Below are 24,699 nucleotides of genomic sequence, written 5' to 3'. Positions count from 1 at the left end.
GAGACGAGTAACACAACACTAAATCACCTCATCACAGACTCATTACCTTCAGGGGTTTCCAGCAATGTATCAGTGTCTCAAGGCACTAGTAAATATTCTTGAGTATCAAATAAGCCACCTCAAAGTAACTGGTAGAATTCATGCGCTAACAAAACAGAAGACAATTTTCCTTTGGAAATTTAAATGGAATTTTATGACAAAGTCTTGATTTACTACATTTAACTGCAGAGCAGTCCTAAGCAAAAGGACATTATCTAAAAAATAGCATCTTATAACCTATTCTTCATCACATGATATGCAATATATAGATGGAGAAGAAGGGGGGAAAAGAGGTTGGAAGATCACTCATGATTTTGGCAATCTACTCCAGCTGAAGACAATCTAGAATTTCCAAGATAAATTAACTTCTGAGTAATGCACTGATGGCATAAACAGACTTTTCAAGTAATAACTAGTAAAACTGCTAATTTGTCATAAGCACCATCCTGTCACATTCAGAGTAATAGGAATGATTTTTTTTTCCTATACATTGCCAGATCATTTTTCTCACATTTAGGCTTTAGTAGTTTTGTAGTGAGATGGATAATTCACAATTAAGATTTACCTCTTCAACAAAAAGGATGCCAATATAGTTATTTCTCATCTCAAATATCTAAGCTGATGTCATGAAGATGAGAGAAATTAAGCCAAACACTGCTTATGATAAGTACTAAACAGCTCTGCAGATTAAACTGGATGAGACCCAAGCCAGAAGAAACATAAAGGTCATTTTGCAGTTCTTCAGAAGCAGTATCATTTTAACCAGTACCGAAGAGCATCATCAGAAGTCAAGAACAGAGATAACGATTTTCCTTATTTAACTGTTTAGTATAAAATATCTGAAATAAAAAGTGCTCTCTTGCGTGGTGTTAACATGCAACAGCAAAAAGGAACAAAAAACTGTAGACTAATGAAGGCAAGGAAGTTTTATTAAGTTGTGTATTATCTTGAAAGCACCTACATATAATATTTCCATTATTCCTTCTCCATTTCCAGGAGAGGATTTTCAAAAAGCATTAATTCCCTGGGACTCATCAGGCAACAAACAGAACCTAGAATTGAATGCAACTAGGCTCACCAACTCAGCTACTCCCAGCAACACACGTAAACCCGCACATAAGTAACTAATTGCAAACAGTGCAATTGGACTCACACTCATTTTACAGCAGCCATCACAGCCTCTCTGCTGGGGTCACTGCTGCACCTTGCAGCTGAGCAGGACCAGTGGCAAGTTACTGCCAGGAGTGTCCCTCCCACTGCTGGTGCCACGCTCCTGCAGGGAACCCCTGCTGCTGTCCCCCAGCCCCTCCGCGATGCTGAACTGGCCCAGAGCTGTTTGCATTCTTGGCAGGGTAAGTGCTCTGCCAGCTTGGTGCTGCTGAGCCAGCAACCAGCAGCACCAAGCACAGTCACCTACCTGGATCTGAAACACAGGGATTTGTATTTAAGTGCTGGAGCAAGAGAGAAGCACACTCAGCTCAACCTGCTGTAATTAGGACTGCTTTCCAAACCCCAAACCTTTCCTCATCTGATCAACCCAGAGCTCTTCAAAGCTCTTGGGGCAGTGGCACTGGTGTCAGCTGGGATGGCTGGGATTTCACTTCTGAACACACAGCAGGGGTACATTTGGTTTGGGGTTTTCAAAGGAACTGGACAATGCACTTTTCATCCTATTGCTCAAATTTACAAGTTTAAGTATACATCAGAAAAACGCTGTTGCCTGCACATTAAGTACCACCTCATCAATAACTCCTAAAAAAACTTACTCATTGTTGACTTTAGTAGATTGCTGCATCCTTATTCAGTATCTGGGAAGCAAGTGCCTTTCTGGAAGTTTACTAAAATTAAGAGATACATCTATGTTGAAAAATTTGTCGAAGTTAATTTTCCCCCACCCTGCAGGCTTCCATCTGCTGAACTATGTCATGCATGAAACTCTAGATACAAATTAAACTACAGTGAACATAGAAATATTTTTTTTCTTTTTTAATGAGGTCATTACTGGATATTTATCTCAGTGACAACCAAATGTGCCTACTACTGCACTATAATGTTTTTCTACACACATTTAATTTTATAAAGTCAAACTAATTTAGGCTTAACTAGCTTCATATACAAGAAAGTGCTCCCACATTTTATGGCAAAGATAAAACATTGATTAAGGTCCTGATTTTGCAAGGCATGGAAAGCATTCAGTTCTTAGTCCTTTTCACAAATGACACTTATTACGTCCAAGCTTTCAGTTTTCCCCTCTTGAAAATTATCCTCAAGTGTGACTTAAGTCATATGAACTACATTTTTGACCATCAGATGAAGTTTAAATTCTCAAGGAAGCATGCATTTAATGGAGCATGAGAGCTCACATCATGTCTGAATAGATATATTTTTCCTCTTTGCCTTATTACAGTATATACAGAATGACGACCTTACTTATATGGAAATTGTAGGTTCATTTTTTGCAATACCACGCATTGGAATATAAAGGATTCATTTCTTCCCAAGGTTAGGGTAGGAATGACAAGGGCAATGAACCTACTGATTTTTATGAACTTTCTAGGACTACTGACACATTAGTGATCAGTGACTTGAAACACGACGGAAGACTAAACAGTTTGACACTAACTCTGAATGACTGCCACACAAAGGAGGCAGATCTCTTGAAACAAAGCTCAGAAGCACAGGGTTTGCCTGCCTGAAAATCAGCTGCCCATTACAGTGAGGGCAATGGAGTCCTGGCTGCTCCTGGGCACAGAGAGAGGGAACGCTGCCAGTGCAGCCGTGCCCAGGTCCTGCTGTGCCCACAGGGTGAGCGCCAGCCAAGCACAGCCAGTGGAACTGCACAGCTCCAGCATCTTCACCCCAAACCAGAACCTCCCTCAAGCCAAATGGCAAATCCTGCAAGGGCTGGGCACCACTCTGGCCCACCTGAAAATTTTTTCATACCAGACAAGTTTCAGATCTGGTATCTTTCAGATCTCTGTGTCTTTTCTGTCCTTCAAACAGCATAAATTGATGAGTTTTGCTAAGAAAGGAGGCCTATCAAAATCAGTACTGGCACCTTCCTTAACCTCCTCCAGTTATAATTTAAGAACCTGTGTATCCAATGTCAGACTATATTAAAAATTATATTAAATGTATCTGCCAATAAAGTGTTAGCTTCAGAGTCCTAGTATGTTTGTGTCTAATCTTTTCATGTCCCACTTGCTTTACCTACACTAGTCACATCCTTAACATATCCTATTTAACACTCAGCTTGTAACACATCTCAATTCATATTCTTACAGTCATTGATAAATCTGTGCAGACACAGGAGCCAAGAACTTCATAAAAAATGTACAAGAGGAATTCTAACACTATGCATAATGCAAAACTAAACCATAGTCTATTTCTCACATTAAAAAAATCAATAGATGCATTTATGCAATTCCTTTTTCAATCCCGTTATCACTGACTTGGAATAACTGTTTTTCCAAATTACTTTGAAAATACTGGACAGCACACTGAGTTCATGATGGAAAACAGCACTGGAAATGTCTTTTAAAAAATTAAATCCAACCTCCTTCCAGCAAATTAAAATACAAGCTGACACAAGGCAGTTTTACAGTAAAAGGGAATATTACAAATCCAGAGGTCTACATTGTTTTTCATTATCCAGTGTTTGTATTTGCCATCTTCCCATCTGCTAGAACAGTCACTTCAAAAAGGCAGGGTTGTGAGAACACCACTTTCTATCCAAAGGATTATAAATGTTGTCATGCCAAAACCTCTTGCAGTGGAAAGATACTGACAACACAGCTGAAAATGTCCTCCCTGCAGCTACGTTTGTCTAGTTTTCAGGTCAGGGCTATCTGAAAAACTGAAAAAAACCCACAATTAACTGAAAAGTTTGGATGTTCTGCTAAGACTTTTTATGTCACAGCTTGAATTTTTATATCATTCTACAAGATCCTAGATTTTGAGGGTTTTAGCAGGGAATTAATTATTTTTCTTCTTACAACAAAAAAAAAAGTATATATTTTATATTGGTATCTTTTCAGGCATCTACTGCATGCAATGAAAAATACATAGAGGAAGCACTTTCTACCCATGTCATCTAATTTTCTGCAGGAAAGAAATGGTATTATGCTGGGTATTATAAATGGGTAGTATGCTCATAAACTATTTTTGAACAAAATTCACCAGCTCACAACTGAAGAGGAGAAATTCCATGTTGGTGAAAAAAGAGCTTTGTATGTGGGTCAGGACCTAGGAAAAACTGAAAGAATAAAATTGGAATGCAGTACCTGGAGGGAAAGCTTCTGAAGACCCCTGGTTTATTATACAGGCTTTTTTAGACCACTAAAGCCTCACCCCACTTTAGGATACAGTTGTTACATTGGACTGCCTCCACTTTTCATTATCCCACTCAAGAGGTGGCCTATCCCTAAATATTAAGCCACCAGCAAATGAAATTATCAAGGCAGCTTTTTTTGGCATTATGGCTGATGACAAAGAGCACAGTGCCAGTGTCCTGGAAGTCAAAGCCAGAGACTCTCATGGAGCCAGCTGGGGAAAGACTCTTCCACACAGAAACTGAAGCCAGTGGTTTACAGACCTTAGCAGCAGCCAGAATGAGGAGTAACTGCAAATTAATAGTTTTATGCCTAGCAACTAATCAACAGACATGAACAGTACTGTTCACATTTTAAAGTACAGAAAAGGAAAGAACAGAACAGGAACAGGAAGGGAAAAAATCAAGTGAATAATCAGAATTTTCTGGAAGATAATGAAGATTTTACTTTGTACGTTTTCTATAATGCAAACCAAATAAATCTTCTAGGAATAAAGTATTTTAACATTTTATAATCCCTCTGTCTAAAGTGAGCCTCTATTTTAAGCATACTAAAGGCAGTTTATGCAAAAGCTTTTTCTTTTTAATCCTGTCTGACCTGAAAAGGAGAGACTCCAAACTCCATTACCCTAGGAAGCTTAGTATAAACCCAGAGCCTATCTAAATTGCCCTATATAACTTCATATCAGGGGCGGGTTTGTTTCTTTTTATTTTTGTTTGGTTTTATAATTCTGTTTTGGATCCATGAAGTAGGTACAACAAAAAATCAAGCAGCTTCTGTAAGGCAGCTAATGGAAACAAATACAATGACCTTTGACAGACAGCATTTGGAATGTGCTAAGGATCTCTAGAATGAGGGCATGCAGCTCATAAATAGGGCTCTGTAAATTAGGACAAAAATAGGCCAACCTGTGCAATTTGGCCATGGGAGATAATCTATTTTAACCAGAAATAGGGTTTGCTTCTCTCTGCTGACTTTTTATTCCTTATTTTGTACTTCCTGTTTTCTTTAAATATGAAACTTCATGACAACCCGTAACACTTACCAAGATGCAACTTCCCTCACCATTCCATGAGCAGTGCAGAGTCCACCTGCTCATCTCTTTGAGCAACCCTCACTTTCCAAGGAATTCCTAGAAGCCTGTTGCTGTAATAACACACTAGCAAGAAAACTGGGATCTCATAGTTCCTTCAAACTGAATATCCATTTATCTTCTTTGATTCCAACTGGGGCCAATATTGGTCACAGCTTGACTCACCACAGGATTACAGAGCTTGACCACTCTTGTCATTGCAAGATACAGATTCCTCATAAATAGAGGAAATAAAAAACAACCTCCAACATATTAAATATTGCTTGTAACAACAGTATTTTTTAAAAAACTAAAGCAAAACCTGGGTTGCTATAGAACAAGAAAACCTTATGGGTCTAAGAGGATGTGTATTAAATTCTGTAGTCTTCTACAACTTCAAAAGATGGTGGTTTTCAGTCTAAATCCTAATTAAAAATCAAGAATTTTTGAGACGAGAAATTATTTCTTCCTTCCTTTTTAGGACAGACAGACTGAAATTTACCTCAACTTCTCAAAGTAAGCACAGGCCCAGTATCTCTACTAAAAAGCCCCCTCTTCAAATTTCATCATGCTCATCACTCTCAAGTGACAATCCTCACTAGCAGTCCTGAAGAAAAAATGACAAGTCCATTCTAGGCAGAGCTGAAAGCTGAATCCAAAATGACAAACCTGCATTTCAGATGTGACAATTTCATGTTTCACACAGCACTGCCCGATTTACCAGGGAGCAAACAGCATTTCTGCCTCGCCCGCAGCCTCGGTGGGACCCCGTGTGCTTTCACAGCTGTGCCAGCTGCACTCCCACACAGCTCCTCTACAGACAGAAAGTGTTCAACAAAACTTGATGGACAAGACTGTTCCAGAAGTGCTACTGACACTTTTCAAAGTTCAGCCAGTACAAATCCAGAAATAGCCAGGAAAAAGGATGTTTGCCTTCATAGAATACACCATGTCCCTCACATACACTTTTCTTCTGGAAATCCTTAGGAATACACGGGGAAAGAAAAAGAACATGCATACAAAGCTGTTCCTCAGCAAGAAAACTGGCCATGTTTTCACATGCACATTGATGAAACTGAGGAAGATTAAAGTATGGTATAAGTGAACAAACTCACATATATATCTAAAAACATTCTTTAAAACGCTTTCTATAAAAACTGAGCATTAATTTAGCTATGTAGAATTTTTCAGTTAGGTTCAATTCCTTGCATTTAAACATGAAAGACTGAAAGTTTCCATAAAGGAGTATCCTGTGAATCAAAGTCTCATAAAACACAGTCTTTTCTACAAAGTATTTGTTCATTTATGACTTCCTTCCTTTTTTAAAAAGAAAATAACCAGAAGTCCCCCAAAAAATATTCATATGCACATTAAAAACAAAAAAAAAAAAAAATCAGTCCTTCAGAATAAGATGATTCTGTGTTTTTCCCCTTGGGCTTTTCTCATTTTAAAAACGCAAAATTCATTTTCATAACTATTTAGCAGGCAAAACACTTCACTGGAAGTTGTACTGTATTGGGAAAAGCTCCATCTACTATTCCCTAGTGAAAGCCAATCAATCACCTGCAAAGCACTAACAGCAGAGGCAGTGACTCTGATTGCTGACAGTCTTGTTACCAACTGCACCAATCCATGCTGGGTGAATGTGTGCAGTGGGTTCTGCTCAGCCTCTTATAAAGAAACTCCTGTTAAGAACTTTGGTGGGATTCCTCATGAGCCACAGCAGTTCTAACTGAGCAATAAAACCACACTCAGAAGCACAGAACTGCCTGCTCATTATAGAAAATTAATGAGAACATGCTAATTGAGAAAATTAATGAATGAAGAGGCAAGACAGCTTCCAGTGTTCCATTTTCAATTCCTTTTATACTGGCTGTAACTCTGCAAAATTTAACTTGAGCTGAAAATGTACCTGGATTGCTTCAGACCTTTGCCAAACCTCTCTGTGCAAATGCCAGAGCTCAGCATAATGCCCATTTTAGAATATCCATCTTCTCTTCACAGAATTAACAACCACTTTTTCCTCGCAAAACACTGATCCAGATTGCATGACAGTTAATTGTACAAGCAATACTAAAAAAAAATAAGCCACAGGACTGTGCTTTTGGGTTTTAAAATAAGAGCACAATATTTGCCTTTTTCTGCTCCTAGCTCCTCAAAAAATAGTGCTTTACTAGAAGACATGGGGGAATACTGGAGGTACAGCAGCAAGCTGGCAGAGCCCCAGTGCTGCCTGGTGTTAGTGCAACACACAATTCCCAGTGCCTTCAGGAGCCTGTGCCCAAGGGGAGACTTAAATGAAATAATTTTCATTTTAAACAAAGACCAGGATGGAGAACCTCAAGCAATTACAATAAATGTTAATAACATGTTTGAGAACAGAGCTTTTATTCTTAAAAATATTCACCAACTAGCATGGCTCTCCTGAGAAAATAAGAAGTGTCCTCAACTTACAAAGGAGTAAGTGGAAACTGGAGGTGCTTCACAGCTATTATCACAAAGGATGGAAAATCCTGGATTGTACCTATAGAATTTAACTTACCTTAACTGCAGCTATAAAAGTTATGCAAATTAAAAGGTTTTTTTTAACACTTGAAAGAGTTGATAAAAAAATTTACATCAAAGATAGACAGGCATGCCTACCAGACTTACCTCTGTTGTCCTTACCTCTGTTGTTAAAAAATGTGCAATTTTATCATTCAGAATGATGAAACCACCATCAAAACTCACACCACCATCCATGGATTTCAAGTGGCAATGGAGACAAAAGCTTCTGGACCTTCCACCATTTAACAAAGCAGCATTCACATACTCTGGTATTACATGGTTGTATAATGGGGGGTTTAGGCCCAAGAAGGCATAAATTTGGGTGTTCCTCATAGGTTTCTTACCCTGCGCTAACTTAATATTTTTTTGTACTTTAGGAACTCAACAGACTGAATGTAGAAATAGTTTTAATCATGAAAATAAGATAAAAATCACTTTCAACATAGAGTAAGAACCAATAGTAATTTTACAGAGTTGCTTCATTTTAGGTTATTGAATATCAATCCTGAAGTGCTGTGAACCATAAAAAAGCAACAAGAAAGACTGTCATACCTTCATGCAGATGAAGCTCTCAATGTATTTAAATTAGAATGTTTCAGCTCATTTAGTAGTCTGTGCATTTTACAGCACAGACCACACTTCAGCTGCTAATGCTGTTGGGAAGATTCACTTCTGTTTATTATGGAGACACTTTATTTACGTGGCTTGAAAGTTAGTGCATATCCACAGTTTCTTCCAGGAGAGATAGCAGCTTATGCAGCAACTCCAATCCAACTTTTATAACCAGGTATGCACTGGAACAGCACCAGTTAATAATGCCCACTTTGTGGAACTACAATAATGTTGGGAAAAAATATCAGACTAAAAAAAAGATAACTAGAAACAGCATCTACACAGAATGTAACATTAAGTGATGCAGAGATGGAACATCTTGGGAAAAGGAGGCACAGCAAGTATTTCTCAAAAACCCTGCTGTGGCCAGTTTCATTGCACTACACTTAGTCCCAGCCAAATATAACTTCAGTGGTCAGAACTGCCTCCATCAGTTTCTGCTATAGCTGCTTCTGGCAGTTTGAATTGACCATTCTCTCTACATGAGTCATTAGGTCCAGAGAAGCAGCACAGTCTTGGAATGAATGAACCCATCAGTCCCACTTAGTGAGCACTGGTTAAGTTCAGTGCATGTGAAGTGATTCCTGAGACGTGATTCCATGTGCTGTTCCAGGTATTGGCTGTGCTCCCTCCCTAGCAGGGACATAAAGGCTGTCCTTTGGCCAGTTCCAAACCACACATGCAGCAGGCATGTTTGCATCCTTGATTAAACACAGCACAGAGGAAAATCACAACCCAAATGGATTACTGGCGCTCTCAGTACCAACTGACCTACTGATCCACCCCTTTGGAGTCACATTATCTGCTAATGCACACACAACCCCCAGGCCTTTGCATGGCAGCCTAGAGCTCATTCCAGCTCCTCCTATGAAATAGCCTGAACAGCACAAAGAAACCCACACAGAAGAATCTCTGGAGAGGATTTCCTTCTACAAGAATTCCTCGTAAACAGAAATTTTCACTCCTTCAGAACTGATGCCATTTTAGTTCTACAAAATCAAAGACTTATACAAATGATAATGTTTCTTTTCACAAACAGTAAGAGGTTACTTGTCCAAGATAATGTATAAGCATTGGACTGTAAGCACATCAAGTTACATGATGAATATGATACTTCAAATTTTCCAGTCTGTAAGCCAGCCACCAGCCAAGGTGGAAACAGGAAACTGTATGTGTATTTAGTGTTTAGGAATAACACATTTCATCTTCTAGCAGGTCACTGTGGAATCAGATCTACATTAATCAGAATCACGTTTTTACATAGCTCACTGCATGGAGAATAGCAGAGAGGAACTCAAGGCAACTTTCTGCAGTTGTACCTCAACTTTATCTGTAGATTAATTCTGTAGCATGCCAGAACACATATCAGAAAAGAAAAGAGGAAGAGACAAAACAGCAAGAAACACACAGAAATATGACAGCACAACTCTGACTTACCTATGTGATAAAGTCCTATCCAGTCAGTTGGATCTACTTCTTCCTTAATATCCCAGAAAATGATGAGGTTCTGAGACTGTCCCAAGGTGTACTCGTACATGCTGGCTGTCAAACTGGACCTGCTATCCGAGGTCACTAAGTCAGTGTCACTGTTGGCCCGCTGCAAGTTCATGTTCTCAGGCATGGTGCCCTGAGAGGCCAAGCTCTGCAGGTTCTCGGGGCTCAGGGTGTAGCGGAGCTGCGGGTTGCGGCGGCGCACGAAGAGCAGGTGCTCTCGGGCTGAGCTGGCCATCTCCTCCCCACGTCTGTCAACTCACGTAAAAAAGTTGTTGTTCAGAGATCTAGCACAACAAAGGAAAAAAGGCAGTTTTAGGTGAGACAGGAGGTGACTCAGTCAGTTATTAAATGGAGAAGCATTAGTGCAAAAATGTTCCCATAGATGCCTGAAACAGACCGAGTACAATCTTTTTCTTCATTGCTCTAGCACTGCAAAGAATTTTGTTCTGCAAGGAACAGTACCTATTTACCTGTATATTAAAAAAACCCCACGATAAACTTACAACAAAATTCAGAGTTAGCCACACACCACAAAATAACATTTATAAGCCAGAAAACAGAAGAAAGCAAATCGTCCAAGACAATCTATGAAAGAACAGCCTCAGTAACAAAGCTAATGTAAGTGTGGACTTGAGAGTGAAGTAGTCTTAAGAGCAAAGACATAATGAACTTGCCCTGTACCATAAAAATCCCAGCAGTACATGATGTTTATGGTAGTTTCAACAATACTCTCAATCACTGTGTGATCAGCATGAGTTAAGTGTGGAAGATTGGACGTAAGGTTGGACATATTTCAGCAGAAATATCATATCCCAGATTTATGCTACCATAAAATCATCTTGTAAGGATTTCATCTTATAAGGTACAAAGCATAGCTTCTGAGATCCTCTATACCACACAAAAACATAGCAAACCATTTACTGAGGTACTTTAGAGTAAAGATACATATCAAATTAGTCCATTCATCTGTGCAGTCAAATTTTTGTTGTCCTTCTCCATCCATTACAAAACAGAGGCCTTAGAACTTCAAGGCAATTTCTTCAGCAAAGGAGCTGTCACTGACTGCTTTCCTCCAGCCCTGAGCAGACACTTCCCTGAAGTGTCTTCCCTGCAAGGGCCACGCCAATATCACCACACAATATATTCAGAATCAGAACTTGTTACCCATTATCCATTACTGTCTATATTACTACATCTAAATTACTGTCATTTGAAAAGAAGCCCTCACATTACTCACAACTTGCAATAAATCATAACTCATCTTCAGTTTTCTTTTCAATACTATTTGAGTGTATGAACTCTTCAAGCATTCAAAAAAATTTTTTTTGCTGTTTTTCAGCTTTTCTTAAATGGGAGATGTTTTGAAACACTAAGAACAGAGGGGAAAAATAAAGTTCAACTTATCCAGTTGTGTGCAGCATATCATACACTGTTTATGATTCAGCATCAAATAATGCAGAGAAGGAAGGAAACAAAAATTCAGTTCAATAATTCTACATATACAGAAGTGACACAGAGACAACCACGTTTACTTCCCAAAGTACATGACATAGTCTTTCCTGACATGAGGAATATTTTGGCTGCATACACATCTTATTTCTGGTGCTGGACATCAGCAGGGCTCACTATCTCCTCTCTGCCATGTTCCTGTACGCTCTGCCCCTGACAGAGAAAAGGGAGAAAAGGGAAACTTTGGTTAAAAAGGCCATTTTAAATGAGAATCAGGCAAGTTAGTATCTCATTTCTCTATGCAAAGTTTTATTCACTAGATCTGAAAATCCAGAGTGCTTTGAGACCAGAAAGGTTGGTAAGAAACAGCCACCACCTTCCTTACAAGCCAGTGAAACACACAGGGACCAGCCTGTGATGTGACAGCACACACTACATTTAAGTGTTAAATATCACCCTGACAGAGTTCTATCCCTGAGTCAGGAGGTCCCAATGTGCTCCTGAGGCTGCCCACCACAGCAAGCAGCCCATGCTTCCGCCTGGGAACCACGGCCCTCAGCAACAGATCCGGCAGCATTAACTAACAGATTAAGTTTGTCTTCTGTCCCACAGCCACAGATCTGATGTCTTTGAACTACTGTATGCAGTGGTTTTACAGCAGTAAAATCACTGCAAAATAAGGGTTGTGAAGGGAGACTATAGGTTAGAGACAAAGTTTTAATAGGAGGGATGAAGAAATTTCCTTCAGCTGCAGAGTCTTACACTGTACCTAGGGCAGAACTGGCATTTGTTGGAACATATTGAAAATTTATATGTGGCAGATGGACAAACTCATCTATGGTTAAGGACACGTGAGAATTAACTTGTACTAGCCAGGACTATGCCACAGTTTGAGAGATGAAAATAGCCTGAGAAAAACATTAACTCCTTTGCAACAGTCCATTTTCCTAAGTCCCAATGGCTATCACTCTGGTGAAACACATTAGTTTCTGAAAGTAAAGTAAACCACAAATATAAACGCTGGCTAACTCGTTTGATCCCATTCATAATTCCAAGTGTGATCCAAACAAACCACATAAAGCCACTGAAATCAATTTGCTACCAACAAGTTAAAACTCACATGTAAATGAGCTGCTATTGCAGGTAAAAAAAAATCAAACCCCCCAACAATTCAGGACTCTTAAGTTTTTACAGCATCTTCTAAATCATTAAAAGTGGTTGTAAAGGGGCCCTCAAAGGAGTCCTCATGCCTCCTGTCAGATAATATTCTGCTATATAGCATGTCACAGTGACATTAGTTAAGAATCTTTTTAAAGAGAGAAATACAACACTCATGTGTAAAAGGGGAAAAGATGATTGCCATAAAACCCAACCCATAAGAAGTGACAGAAAAGCAAAAAGAGCCACTTCCTCAATTATTTCCAACTGAGAAAAGAGATTAAAACCTTACACAGTGCCTTGCTGCCTACAAAAGAAATTAGTTCATTGGGTTAACAATTCCTGATGCCTGTCACTAATAACTAACAGAACATTAACACATACATCCTACCGTAGACTGAAAATAAGAATTATCCTCCCACCTTCAGTTCCTGCTAAGCACCACTGACACAGCCTTTGCACCTAGACTATATTGTAAAGACAATGCCCAGGATTAACTGTGTGCACCTGCCCTGCCATGAAGGTTCAGCTCACCAGGCTGAATACAATCAGAGCAGTGGGGTCACTGAGTATCACACCAAGCTGGCCAGGCATATGGTTTCATGAAGGCAAACTGAAATGTTCAACCTGAATTAAAAGCATAGGAAAATACAGGCATTCAGGAAACCAGCAGATACTAACTTTAGCAAACTGTTTCAGTAGAAAAGTGAAACCTGTATCAAAGCTGCTTATCCGTATCACAGCATTTTCTTCAGTACTTGACAAGAAGCTTAGAGAGAACTAGAACTGATTTCCTCTTAATCTCTAAGTGGCCCAAGTTCAGGATTATTTCTATCTAAATATACTCCCCAATTACTAATCATAGAGGGACTTGAACTGGGAAATAGTTCCACTTAATGCCCAACATACAGATAGGAAAAATCCTCTTGCCTGACCTTCTTCACTAAAGGAGATTGAAAAGAAATGTCAGCCCATTTCACACAGTCAAATATTCAACAGTTTAAAAAAATCCATGAATGGAAGTCCAAGAGTTCCAGCACAGGAATAAAAAGAAAAAAAAAATATATATCCTACCCCACCATGCAAAACAAGCCTGAGTTCACATGCTGCCCTGTTTATCTTACTCCTAGCAGTGATTCATTTCTTGTTTATGCAGCGCTCTTTGATGTGGCTGACGGGTGCTGCTCCCAGCCTCTTCCCACAGCACTTAGAGTAAAGCAGCTCCGCAGGGCTGGCCCCGAGCAGGGCTAACCCCGAGCAGGGCTAACCCGGCCCCGGGCAGGGCTAACCCGGCCCCGGGCAGGGCTAACCCGGCCCCGAGCAGGGCTAACCCCGGGCAGGGCTAACCCGGCCCCGAGCAGGGCTAACCCCGGCCCCGAGCAGGGCTAACCCGGCCCCGAGCAGGGCTAACCCGGCCCCGAGCAGGGCTAACCCCGGCCCCGAGCAGGGCTAACCCGGCCCCGAGCAGGGCTAACCCCGAGCAGGGCTAACCCGGCCCCGAGCAGGGCTAACCCCGAGCAGGGCTAACCCCGAGCAGGGCTAACCCGGCCCCGAGCAGGGCTAACCCCGGGCAGGGCTAACCCCGAGCAGGGCTAACCCCGAGCAGGGCTAACCCGGCCCCGAGCAGGGCTAACCCGGCCCCGAGCAGGGCTAACCCCGGGCAGGGCTAACCCGGCCCCGAGCAGGGCTAACCCGGCCCCGAGCAGGGCTAACCCGGCCCCGAGCAGGGCTAACCCCGAGCAGGGCTAACCCGGCCCCGAGCAGGGCTAACCCGACCCCGAGTAGGGCTAACCCGGCCCCGAGCAGGGCTAACCCCGAGCAGGGCTGCCCCGGTGCCGGCGGTCCCGGCCGGGGCTCCGCGCGGGGCTCAGGGCGCTGCCGGTGCCGCGCTCATTCACCCGCCCCTGTGCCCTTGGGTCACCGCGCCGCTGCCGGCAGAGCCTCCCTGCCCCGGGCAGCAGACACTGTCCTGCCCGACTGACACCCGAATGTCCCCCGCTCACGGGATCACTGAATCTCTTAGGCTGAAAAATACCTTTACCAGCATCCAGCCCAACCATTAACCTAACACAGGATCACCACTGTCACTATCTGACAGCTCCTTTGCTGAAGAAATTGTCCCGAATATTCAATGTAAACCTCCCCAGGGGCAGCTTGAGGCCGTTTTCTCTGGTCTTTTTGCCTGTTACCTGGAGAACAGACTGACACCCAACTTCCAAGAAGTTGTGAAGAGCCATAAGGTTCCCCCGCAAGCCTCTTTTACTCCAGGCTAAACACCCCCAGCTCCCTCAATCCCTCCTCAGGACCTTCACCAGCTCCCTTGCTCTCCTTTGGACACATTCAGATCATGCTTGGTGTGTATCTCTCAAATGCCTCTCCCATGCTGAGATAACCAATCCCCATAATTATACAGGCTGAAGAACACATTAAGAATACAAAGAACAGAAAACATGCTGGTTTTCCAATTACACACTGTGTGACACTGCTTTGTTCAGTACAAAGATTTATAAATGCTACAATATAAGGTTCAAACTGACCATCTGTCTGAGCTAAAAGTGGCTGAGAAAATGCTTCTTGAATAAATTTAGAATTTGGAGATGATTCTCTGCACAGAACTCAAAAATAGCACATTTTCTGGGATAAGGTAGAACTCCAGTCCCTATAGTGGCTTCAAAGCTGCTAGAAACTCTGGCAAAAGCAGAATAGTCAGAATTCACTGTCGGCTGCAAAACCTGCCTGTGCAGCTGGGTGATGGATACCCATGACTCACTCGTATGCTCCACCACTCTGCACTCACCCTGCTTCAGCACTGAAGAGCTTTTCTCTCCTCCAGAGCTGCTGTGCACCTCTGCCAGCAGGACAGATGGGCCTTCCCAGTGAAACTCAGCAGCTACTTACTCAGCATGATCATCGGAGCTGATCTGGCCCGAGACAAAGGGATTAACTGGATAGCTCTTTAACTCAATAGCTTCCTTTCAGGCCTGTATTCTGCTATTTCAGATAGTAGATTTGGTCTATGAAAAATAAAAAATAAAAGTACAACAAAATAATAAATTCAGATAAAGCTGGCATAAAGCATCCTTTTCTCTGCTGACAAAAATGAGAGAAAATCTTCATCCTTCTGCCCAGATGTCATTTTCTTGTTATTCCTGCTGGAATATTTCCAAGAATTTCTCCTCATCAAGTTTTCTGCATTCCACATAATGGAATTTCTCTCAGAAGGTATTTGACTGATTAGCAGGATTTTTCTCCATTAGCTAACATTCTGTCAAATCTAAGTTAAGCTAACACATTTGGATGCTTCCTATTCTATCACCAAGATAAAGATGAATGTAAAAGCTGTCACAGTATTCAAGAGCCAAGAAAAATCACTTCTTTAGGATCTCTATTTTTCTCCACTGATTAACAAAGAGAGGGTAATAAAGCCTTTTCACTTACATGACCATGACTATATCCTAAGTCTTTGAGATTATTTAGTTAATTAATTAATAAACTTGTATCATATAGTAGAAATTTAATTTTATTCCAGTAGATCATGAAATTCAGTATTTCAAAAATACAACTGCCATCATATTACATAACTGCACAGTTCTGAGCCTCAACAGCAGGCAGAAAGTAATGAGATCCATCAGCTAAAATACATTCCTAACTGTTCAATATTGCTACCTGGAATGCCTGAGTGCTCAATAGGTCTGCATGTTTTAAATAATTATTTATGCAGGTAGATGATACAAACAAACCCAGGGCAAAAAGTGATCACTGAAAACCTAGAGAGTTTGTGACCTGATAAAAATCAGAAGAGAGATGTCATCAACTGGAAAAATCAAATCATTACACTTCTGACACCATTTTTCTTTTTAATTACAAGGAGACTCAGGATATATCAGAAATATTAAAAAGGAATAAAGAAGTCTCTGTTTCTTCCCTCTGTTTCTTCTATTTTACACATTTGACAGTAAATTTGTATTCACTGTTTTTCCCTGAACAGCCAGTCTGGATATTACTTTTATATGGGGAGCTCTTGAAAGATATTAAAAATTATTGGAAGCTACTATCACAGCTGACACAGGACTTACATACAGCTGAAATACTAAATGTTCTTTAATAGCTCTCTTTTTTAATGGAATAAAATTAAAAGTTGCTTTAATTCAGCATTAAATTAATTATATAGTAACTGTCTTGAAATATAAATTGTTCTTTCCAGAAGCACAGAGACAAGTAAAATTCAGGAAAAATATTTTTCTGCTGATCTGCTTGCTTCCTCCTTCAACAAAGCCCCCCAGACTTTCATAATAGGACAATTACTGGATACTCTGAGAAGCAGTTTAGCCTGAAGCAATGATGATGAAAGAACTTAATAAATTTCCCAGTTCCAGAAACAAACCTATATGCGCATGATCTTTCAACCAGATTTCCTTTTTAAGCAAGAAAATTGACAAGAAGGTCAACTTAAGCATCTTGAAAGACACAGCTCTTTGTAGATCTTCTCCCAAGAGAGATGTTTTGACTTTCCCACTCAAAGGATCCCCACAGGAGTGCCAGACTGAATGACGTGCCTGACACTCTGCTGGCTGTGCCAGGGAGCTGGCCTCCTTAGGGGAAGAGGCAGAGTTCCTCCAAAAAATCGTTCAGAGGACCAAAACCACTCTCTCTTGATCTGTGGAGGAGACTACAGTTACTCCAGACTGAGCAAAAGGGGGCAGAATTTTGTTGGGATGTCCTTTTGCCTTGTTGCCCTGCTCTGAGCCATGAGGGGAGTAAACTGTGCTGAGAAAACTCTGCCTTCAGTCTGCTAATTCATCCTCTGAACTCACTGCTGGGAAATCACATCTAGAAGCTTCTGGAAACTGGACTCGTGTCTTAAAGTAAAGCTAAAAATTACTGCACTGTAATTTGACAAGGATGTTGCTGTTCAGGAGACGGAGGGAAAAAGGAAAGAACGTGTTCATGCATCTCCAGTCTGCTTTGGACTCAAACCTGGTGACTCAGCTCAGATGTTAAACATCAGCTCAGATTACAAAACCACCATATAATTTAGACTGGCTGAAAATCTACCCTAAGGGAAAAAAACATATAGTTCAGCATAAACATACACTTTAAGAAAACAGTCCATTCATTATTTGGCCAGAGAATGGCCCAATTCATTCAGTATGTAAGAGAGTATCTATTTGAATAGATTTCTGTACAGTTCATTTGTAAAGTGAGTCCTACCTTGTATCTACCTGGAAATAAATGTCACTTTCATATGACCTTAGCTTCTTGAGCAGGGCTTCCATCTGCCACCCAACAATGGCAACTTCCTTACAGCAGGCAGAAGTTCCTGCTCAAGCCTGACATCATGGCCACAAGTCTGAAGAATTATGCATATTTCTGACAAGTCCACACAGCAGCCCACCAGGCACTGGGCTTTCAGTAGAACTTACTGCATTTATTACCACGCAAAAGCTTCAGCGTGGAGCAAGCTGGTGTACAGCACACTGGCCAAGAGTGAAAGTCACAAATACCTGCCCAGATCCTTACACATCTGCATGGCCCAGCACTCTACAGTTATGCCAGTTTTGGAGGGTACTTACTGGTGTACTTTGTGGTCAAGGAAGACAAATGTCCATGTCCCCACAATGCTGTCCCCACGGCTCAGGTGAAGAAGCCCTAAAACATTTCAAGGTAACTCAGCCACATGAACTGTGGAGCTGAACACTGAGAGCCTGGATAACCTGTCTGGAATTGTAAGGAAGGGGTTACAGAGGGTTCATCTAATCCCTTCAGCTGCAGCTGCCAGGCTGTGAGATCCATCTGGCCTGCAGATGCATCTTAGCATTGCTCTGCAGACATACAGGAGGATGTCAATTGCCTAAAATTCATTCCTGTCTTTCACTGAAGTAGCAATAAAAGAACTGCACATAAATTTAAATTAAAAATACCAGATAGGCTCCTATCCTCCAGACTACTCACATAAGAAACAAAATTTGACTGGAGATTGTGGGGCAATTTCATAGCCAACAGGCCATGTTCCATATTATACGCCCTCCTTAACCTCCTCCTGGTGTGGCAACTACTGTAACCAAGTTTGTTTATCTCAATAATCTTTTCTGCAGCACCACTCCTCAGAGTGGAGCTCACAGCTGAGGCAGAGACTTGGGTACAGCCATGTAGCCATTAAACCCTACATATTGTGAACTGTGGCCTTGGATAATTCACAATGCAATGGTACTCTACAGAAACTTTAAAACCAGAATTCCCACTTCCAGGCCTTGATCTTGAGTGTCCATGACACAGCTCTATCTGCTGCTAGTTGCTGTTGATCAGTTGTTTCCAAGAATTTCCCTTCAAGTACTGTTGCAGCTGCTCTCAGTTTAGACTTCTGACGCCACCTCACACAATCCAAAATACAGCCCCCTTCAAATGTCTATACTAGAGACAAATTTTATTCTCTATGAGAAGCTCCTTTGTCACAGGATGAGAAAATTAGAATTCAATTATTCTGTCACTAAACTATAATATATGCTCATTCTTACATATATGAAAGCCCGCAGGAACCTAAATAACCCCCCCCCCCCCAAAAAAGAAAACAAACCAAAAGGGTAACCCGTTCAACTCTCTTGAAATCCCTCCTGTCCTTAGGACTTCCAGAACATCAGCAGCAACAGCCCACAGTTACCCAATTATAAGTTTTCTCCCAAGGCTTTTTCACAAGGGACAGTAAAGACCAAAATACAGAACTTCTGCAGAAAATAAAAACTTAGCATTTGCCTTTTCAGGAAAGAAATAAACACAGAACCAGAAGAAAGAGTACAATGCCAAAAAGCTTGACAGAAAAGATGTATTCCTTTGAAAAAAGAAAGGAAATCTGCCAGGCCAAAAAAGCCACAATTCAAAAAGCCATTTATAAAATAATGCACTTAACAGAAGAAGCAGTACAATTATTTACTGCTTACTATGAGAGTAGTTCTGCAGTTTCATTCCAAGTCTCTGCAACCAGTACCCAAGCAGAAACTACTCAATGAGTGTCACATCACTGAATGACAGCTGTATTTTAGTGATACTTAACAGAGCCTGATTTAAGCATTTATTTGGCAGTTATTAAAACCTGGTGTATTTATATTTAGATATGCAACAAGCATTTCTAGACATTCATTTGAACTCAATTTTTAACTGGAAATCCATTCTATGCTGATGGAAATCCTTGGAACATAAATATGAATGAACATGCATTGTTTCACCCATACAAGCCCAAATCCAATACAGTCAGTCCCATTTTCAAGCCTGTTTGAGATCAATTTTCTACCACATAAAAATGATTTCACCCACTGAAATGATAGCAAACCACCACAGAGCAGGTACATCTCTCACACAGAGATTCTCACGTTTCCAGGGAACACAGGAATGCTGTTTCTCTCAGAGCAGCACAGGTTCCAATTCATGATGCTGTTTATTCAGTTTTGTCACAAAGGGGTATTATCAGCTTGAAAAAAGGCATTTCTTTGTGCAAAACATGCATCAACTGACTGCAAATTTGAGAATTCTGTAACTGAAACATGTAGGTAGACTAAAGTAGAATAAAAAAGAGTGCCCATCAGTCCATGGCAAAGCAATTTCCTTGACTCTCCATTTTTTCAAGTTCCAGTCTGGTAAAACTGATCATAGTGTGGGCGTGGGAGATGTTTAAAAAAGACTCAATTGGTCTCCTTAAAGAACAAAGGAAAATTAAAAACAAAACCAACCCAAAGCTTTGTGTACCTAAGTCTTATAAATAAACTTGTAGATACAATCAGTAGATGAGGAAAACAGGAAACAATTATTTTTAAGAACTGACAAATTTTGCTGGAGTGAATTTAAATGCTGTCTGTATAAATGTGAATTTCCATCCTTCTGCCCCTTTTACCCTTTTGATATTTCAATTTAGATCATTTTGCCAGTTATAATCTTCCCCCCACAAAGCCTGCATTTCCATAAAGTTTTGAGGAGACTCTTTGGCTGAATTAAAACATGAGAACATTTCTGCTTGTCTGCAGTTTAATGGAGCTTCTTGAATGAATGAAACTCTACCAAGCAAATATCCACCAAAGGCATCCCTGACACTCAGAGGAGAAGAATGATGGTCATGCCAGCCCAAAAGCAATGGCTTTTGCCTGCTGACTGTTCCAAATACGTCCTTAAGGAGGAGGTGCCACTACCAAAAACATGCTAATATAATGTTTCTCATATATATATTTTCAAGTTCAACTTAAGGTGCCCAGTGTGTTAAGTTAGAAATATTGCAGAGAATCAAATAGCTATGAATGCAATCTTTGCAGAAACTGCAGAGATTGAAAGCCCTAAACATTCCTCCTCCAAAAAACACCCGTCCTACCTTCTTTAAATCACTTCCTTATAATCCACAGAAAGAGAGCCCAGAATAAGAAAAAAACCCCAAATTGTTTGTCAGTATTAAACACATATGTTGATCTTAAACCTAAATAAATCCAGGCAGAAAGTCAGCAGGGCTGTATATGTAGGTGCTGATGATACCACCCTCTCTGCACACAGGATAAATCAATTTTAATTCAAAACACTTCAGCTCTAAACAAAACCAGTTCTGTTGCTTAACAGTAACAGTTTTGTCTTTTACAACCACAAAATAGCACCATACAACATTTTGAAGTCTAATAACTTGTTTTAAAGAATGAAGCTTGCAGCCTTATGTCCTACTTCAGATTTTCTTCCAAAATATGTTTTAGGTCAGAACTTTGTGCTTGAAACACTGTGTCAGAACTCTCAGGTGCCAACTGGTTTACTTTTTTTTTTTTTTTCTTAAACACTAAAATAATTTCAAGGAAACATTTTAGCTGGATAGTTCAAGAAACAGAGCACTTTATCATTTCCGTAAAAAGAAGTCAGATTGGTAAGTAGTTACTGTGCCCTGGATAAAATCTCTCCCACAGCTGTGTGAGTCAGATTATTTAATTTACACCAACAGGTTATTAGGAGAAGACGCCTGCATTTTTTGAGGTGCAGCAAGACATCAGTAGGACACTTTGACATATTCTATGCCATACAAATTCCCTCTCTCCTCAAAGCTAAGAGCTCCGAGGAAGCACAGGCTATGCCAGGGAACAGCCTCAGAGCCAGAGACATACACTAAATCTCAACTAGAAAGGAAGAGAGATGGACTGCAAAAACTTCCCCTACTTAACAGCTTGTTGATTTGCAGTTTACAATCCATAACCACATTCAAGAGAGGAGAAAACCAGTTAGGAGTCCTAAGGAGCACCACTTTGACAACAAAGATGCTCCTGGGGTAACTGGAACACGCCTTCATCACCCCCAAATGCATCCCAGGGCACACTTGGCTGTGACTGGTCTGTGCTTCTGAGATGAGGAAATTGTTTGTGCTAGAGCACAGAGCACTGAGGAAACAAAGCCATCACCAGCCGTGCCTCTATCCTTGTGAGTACACCTCACAATTCATTATTTAGTTCAATGAGCACGTGCTGTAATTTCTTCTCCTTGCAGGATTACGGCTGCATTTGCTGCTTTCCTCAGTTTCTGCAGTAAATGAAGCAGAAGTCTTTCAGAAGCTACATGAACAATTAATGAAAAGACAACAATACAAAGTAGGCTATATAAAGCTAAGGCTTATTATGAATTAATACTTTTACTATTAAATATGCATGAGTTTTTAATAAGTAGAGCTAAAAATAGAGCGGTGTATCACAGGATTTCTCCAGGCTGTACAATTTTCATTCATCTTCATCCTGTGAAGAAATGGACCATTGCTGAAGGGATTCTCACTGCACATTTTTGCATTGCTATCACTGGCCCTAATTCATCAATCCACAAAAATCCCCAGCCTTTGGGATCTTGGCATAAAAGATTCTGAACAGCTCCACCCTCTGCCATAAGGCTTGCAGGAATGTGCAGCAAAGTCTGCTCATCCATCTCCCAACAGGCACAGGTCTCACAGCCCAGTCCCCATCTGCAATTTGTGTGTTTAGAAAGAATCCATTAGTAAGAAGACTCCTGCATTGGTTAACAATCAGCAACCAGCAGCAGATGTAGCCACTAGACTTCCTAAAAACCCTGAAGTAACTACTTAAATCTTTATCTTTTCATCTTAATATTTAATTTTCAGAATAAATATGTTCTCTTCATTACTTTCCCCCCACCAAGAAAGGAAATCTGAAATTGAGCCAAATGCATCAAATTTTCTGATTGGATTTTAACATTCGCTTTTAACATCAAGTCCTGTTACAGATGAACAAAGGATTTTAATAAAGTCTGCACTAGTTCTGGAGGAGGTGTACACATTCAGGAACACACCCCAATTCTATATACATCCACCCTAGGGCGTAGGTGCTACAGCCCCAGGAAACGGAAGAAGATTGAAATCAGTGTTTATAAATACAGCCAAGAAATCCCAGCACACATACCACCAAATTTATAAACAGAACTTCAGACAATCTCATCTGGAGGCCTAAATTTCCTACACTGATTTATGTTGGGGAATTTATTTTTATTTTTACATGTTGTGTTGTGCCTTCATGTTTTTAAAGTGACCTTGGTGTGTTTAAACCAAAGGACTTGCTCTAATTGAGCTGAGTAAAGAGTTGCTAATTGCTGTGTGACAAATGGAAACAAAGAAATCATAGCACACTTCATCCTAGTACTAGCTTGCATTACTCTGAAATCTGTATTTTAAAATTAATTGTTTGATTTTGAATGTAACTTATTTTTCAATGTGCAACTATAAAATGTAATTTAATCCACATCAGATATATTCCTAATTAAAAAGCAAAAGCAAACCACATTACAGCAGTGGTAACTTTCAGCATTTTATGGATGAAGTATTAAATCACATACCTATTACCATTTCAATCTTTTTTCAGGGGGAACAGTAAAACAGGTGCAATAACGTGATAGCAATTTTCAGTAAAATGTCCCTGACTTGCTCTTTATGAAGACAATTTATGATCTGAGCTTTGCATAGACATACAGCTACTTAAAACTGATAACTCAGAGTAAAATTCACATGTGTTCTAGGAAACCCAGAATATTATATTTCTTTCCCCCTTCTCCACATACAGCCTAGTACACTCGAGATTTATCTTTGCTTTTCTTATGATGCATTATACTCATAATAATCAGAAATCCCCATTTTGTCAGATTTTTCAGAAACAATCAGCTTTTACCACTGAAACAAAAAGAAATTGACATATTTTTTGATTTTTGGTGTCCTTACTATTCACAAATGCATTTTGGGCTTCAAACACACTGTCCTCCCTCCCCTACCATCCACGATCCATCCAGTTGCTCAATATTGCCTTTTGGAATTAATGTCCAAAAAAAAGACTGAAAAATAGCTATATACAACATGATCAAAACCCAACAACATAAACAAAATGTGAAGAAAATTGGGGGAGGAGGAAGTAAAAAAAAAAAAAATACTGGTTGGTTTTTTCCTTATTAATGGAATTGTCCCTGCATTGTCCTGCATTTGGGAGTTGACTTCACAGGGTCACCTTCCCAAAAAACAAGATGCAATGCAGTTTTCTGGTTAGATAATGTCACTGCCTCTGTGTCAGCCCTCCACTTGTGCCAAATTACCACTGCCAACCTCTGTTGTAGGTTATTACTAAGCAGAATTAAAGAGAAATCACTCAAAACAAATACCCACATACTGACTGGACTTGACAGTTTGCCAAAATTACAATGTCATTTTTTGAAAAGATATGAAGGCAGTCTCCTATCAACACTGCTGGCTACCTGATGGATTTCTATGTAGTTTGAGACTTTGATTCTTTAAAATTGTTGGCCATCATAAATTACATGACCATACAATTACAGACAAATTACTATTTATTACCATTAAATTGTTTTATCCCTGTGATGCAAGTCCAGTAGTTCAGTAATAAAAAATTTCAGGTTTAGGCAACCACCACCAGGTTTCCTACCAGCACTTTTAAGCTGTTTTTCCTGAACTGCAGCAGCAGCACAATCAAGCAGAGGATGTTGTTGTAC

The 24,699-nt window shown here is 40.3% G+C and overlaps 1 protein-coding gene across 1 annotated transcript in view; it reads right to left on the bottom strand.

Moving 5' to 3' along the window:
• Positions 1 to 24,699, bottom strand: part of HECW2 (HECT, C2 and WW domain containing E3 ubiquitin protein ligase 2) — a 143,761-nt gene that overhangs the window by 88,344 nt on the left and 30,718 nt on the right. The window contains exon 2 of the mRNA XM_063162472.1: positions 10,039 to 10,379. Within this exon, the coding sequence (XP_063018542.1) occupies positions 10,039 to 10,330 (292 nt within the window). The 5' untranslated portion in view covers positions 10,331 to 10,379. The remainder of the gene's footprint in view (positions 1 to 10,038; positions 10,380 to 24,699) is intronic.

Source organism: Melospiza melodia, chromosome 8 (genome assembly GCF_035770615.1).
Source record: "Melospiza melodia melodia isolate bMelMel2 chromosome 8, bMelMel2.pri, whole genome shotgun sequence".
Taxonomy (NCBI): Eukaryota; Metazoa; Chordata; class Aves; order Passeriformes; family Passerellidae; genus Melospiza; species Melospiza melodia.
This window is presented reverse-complemented; position numbering and strand designations above follow the sequence as displayed.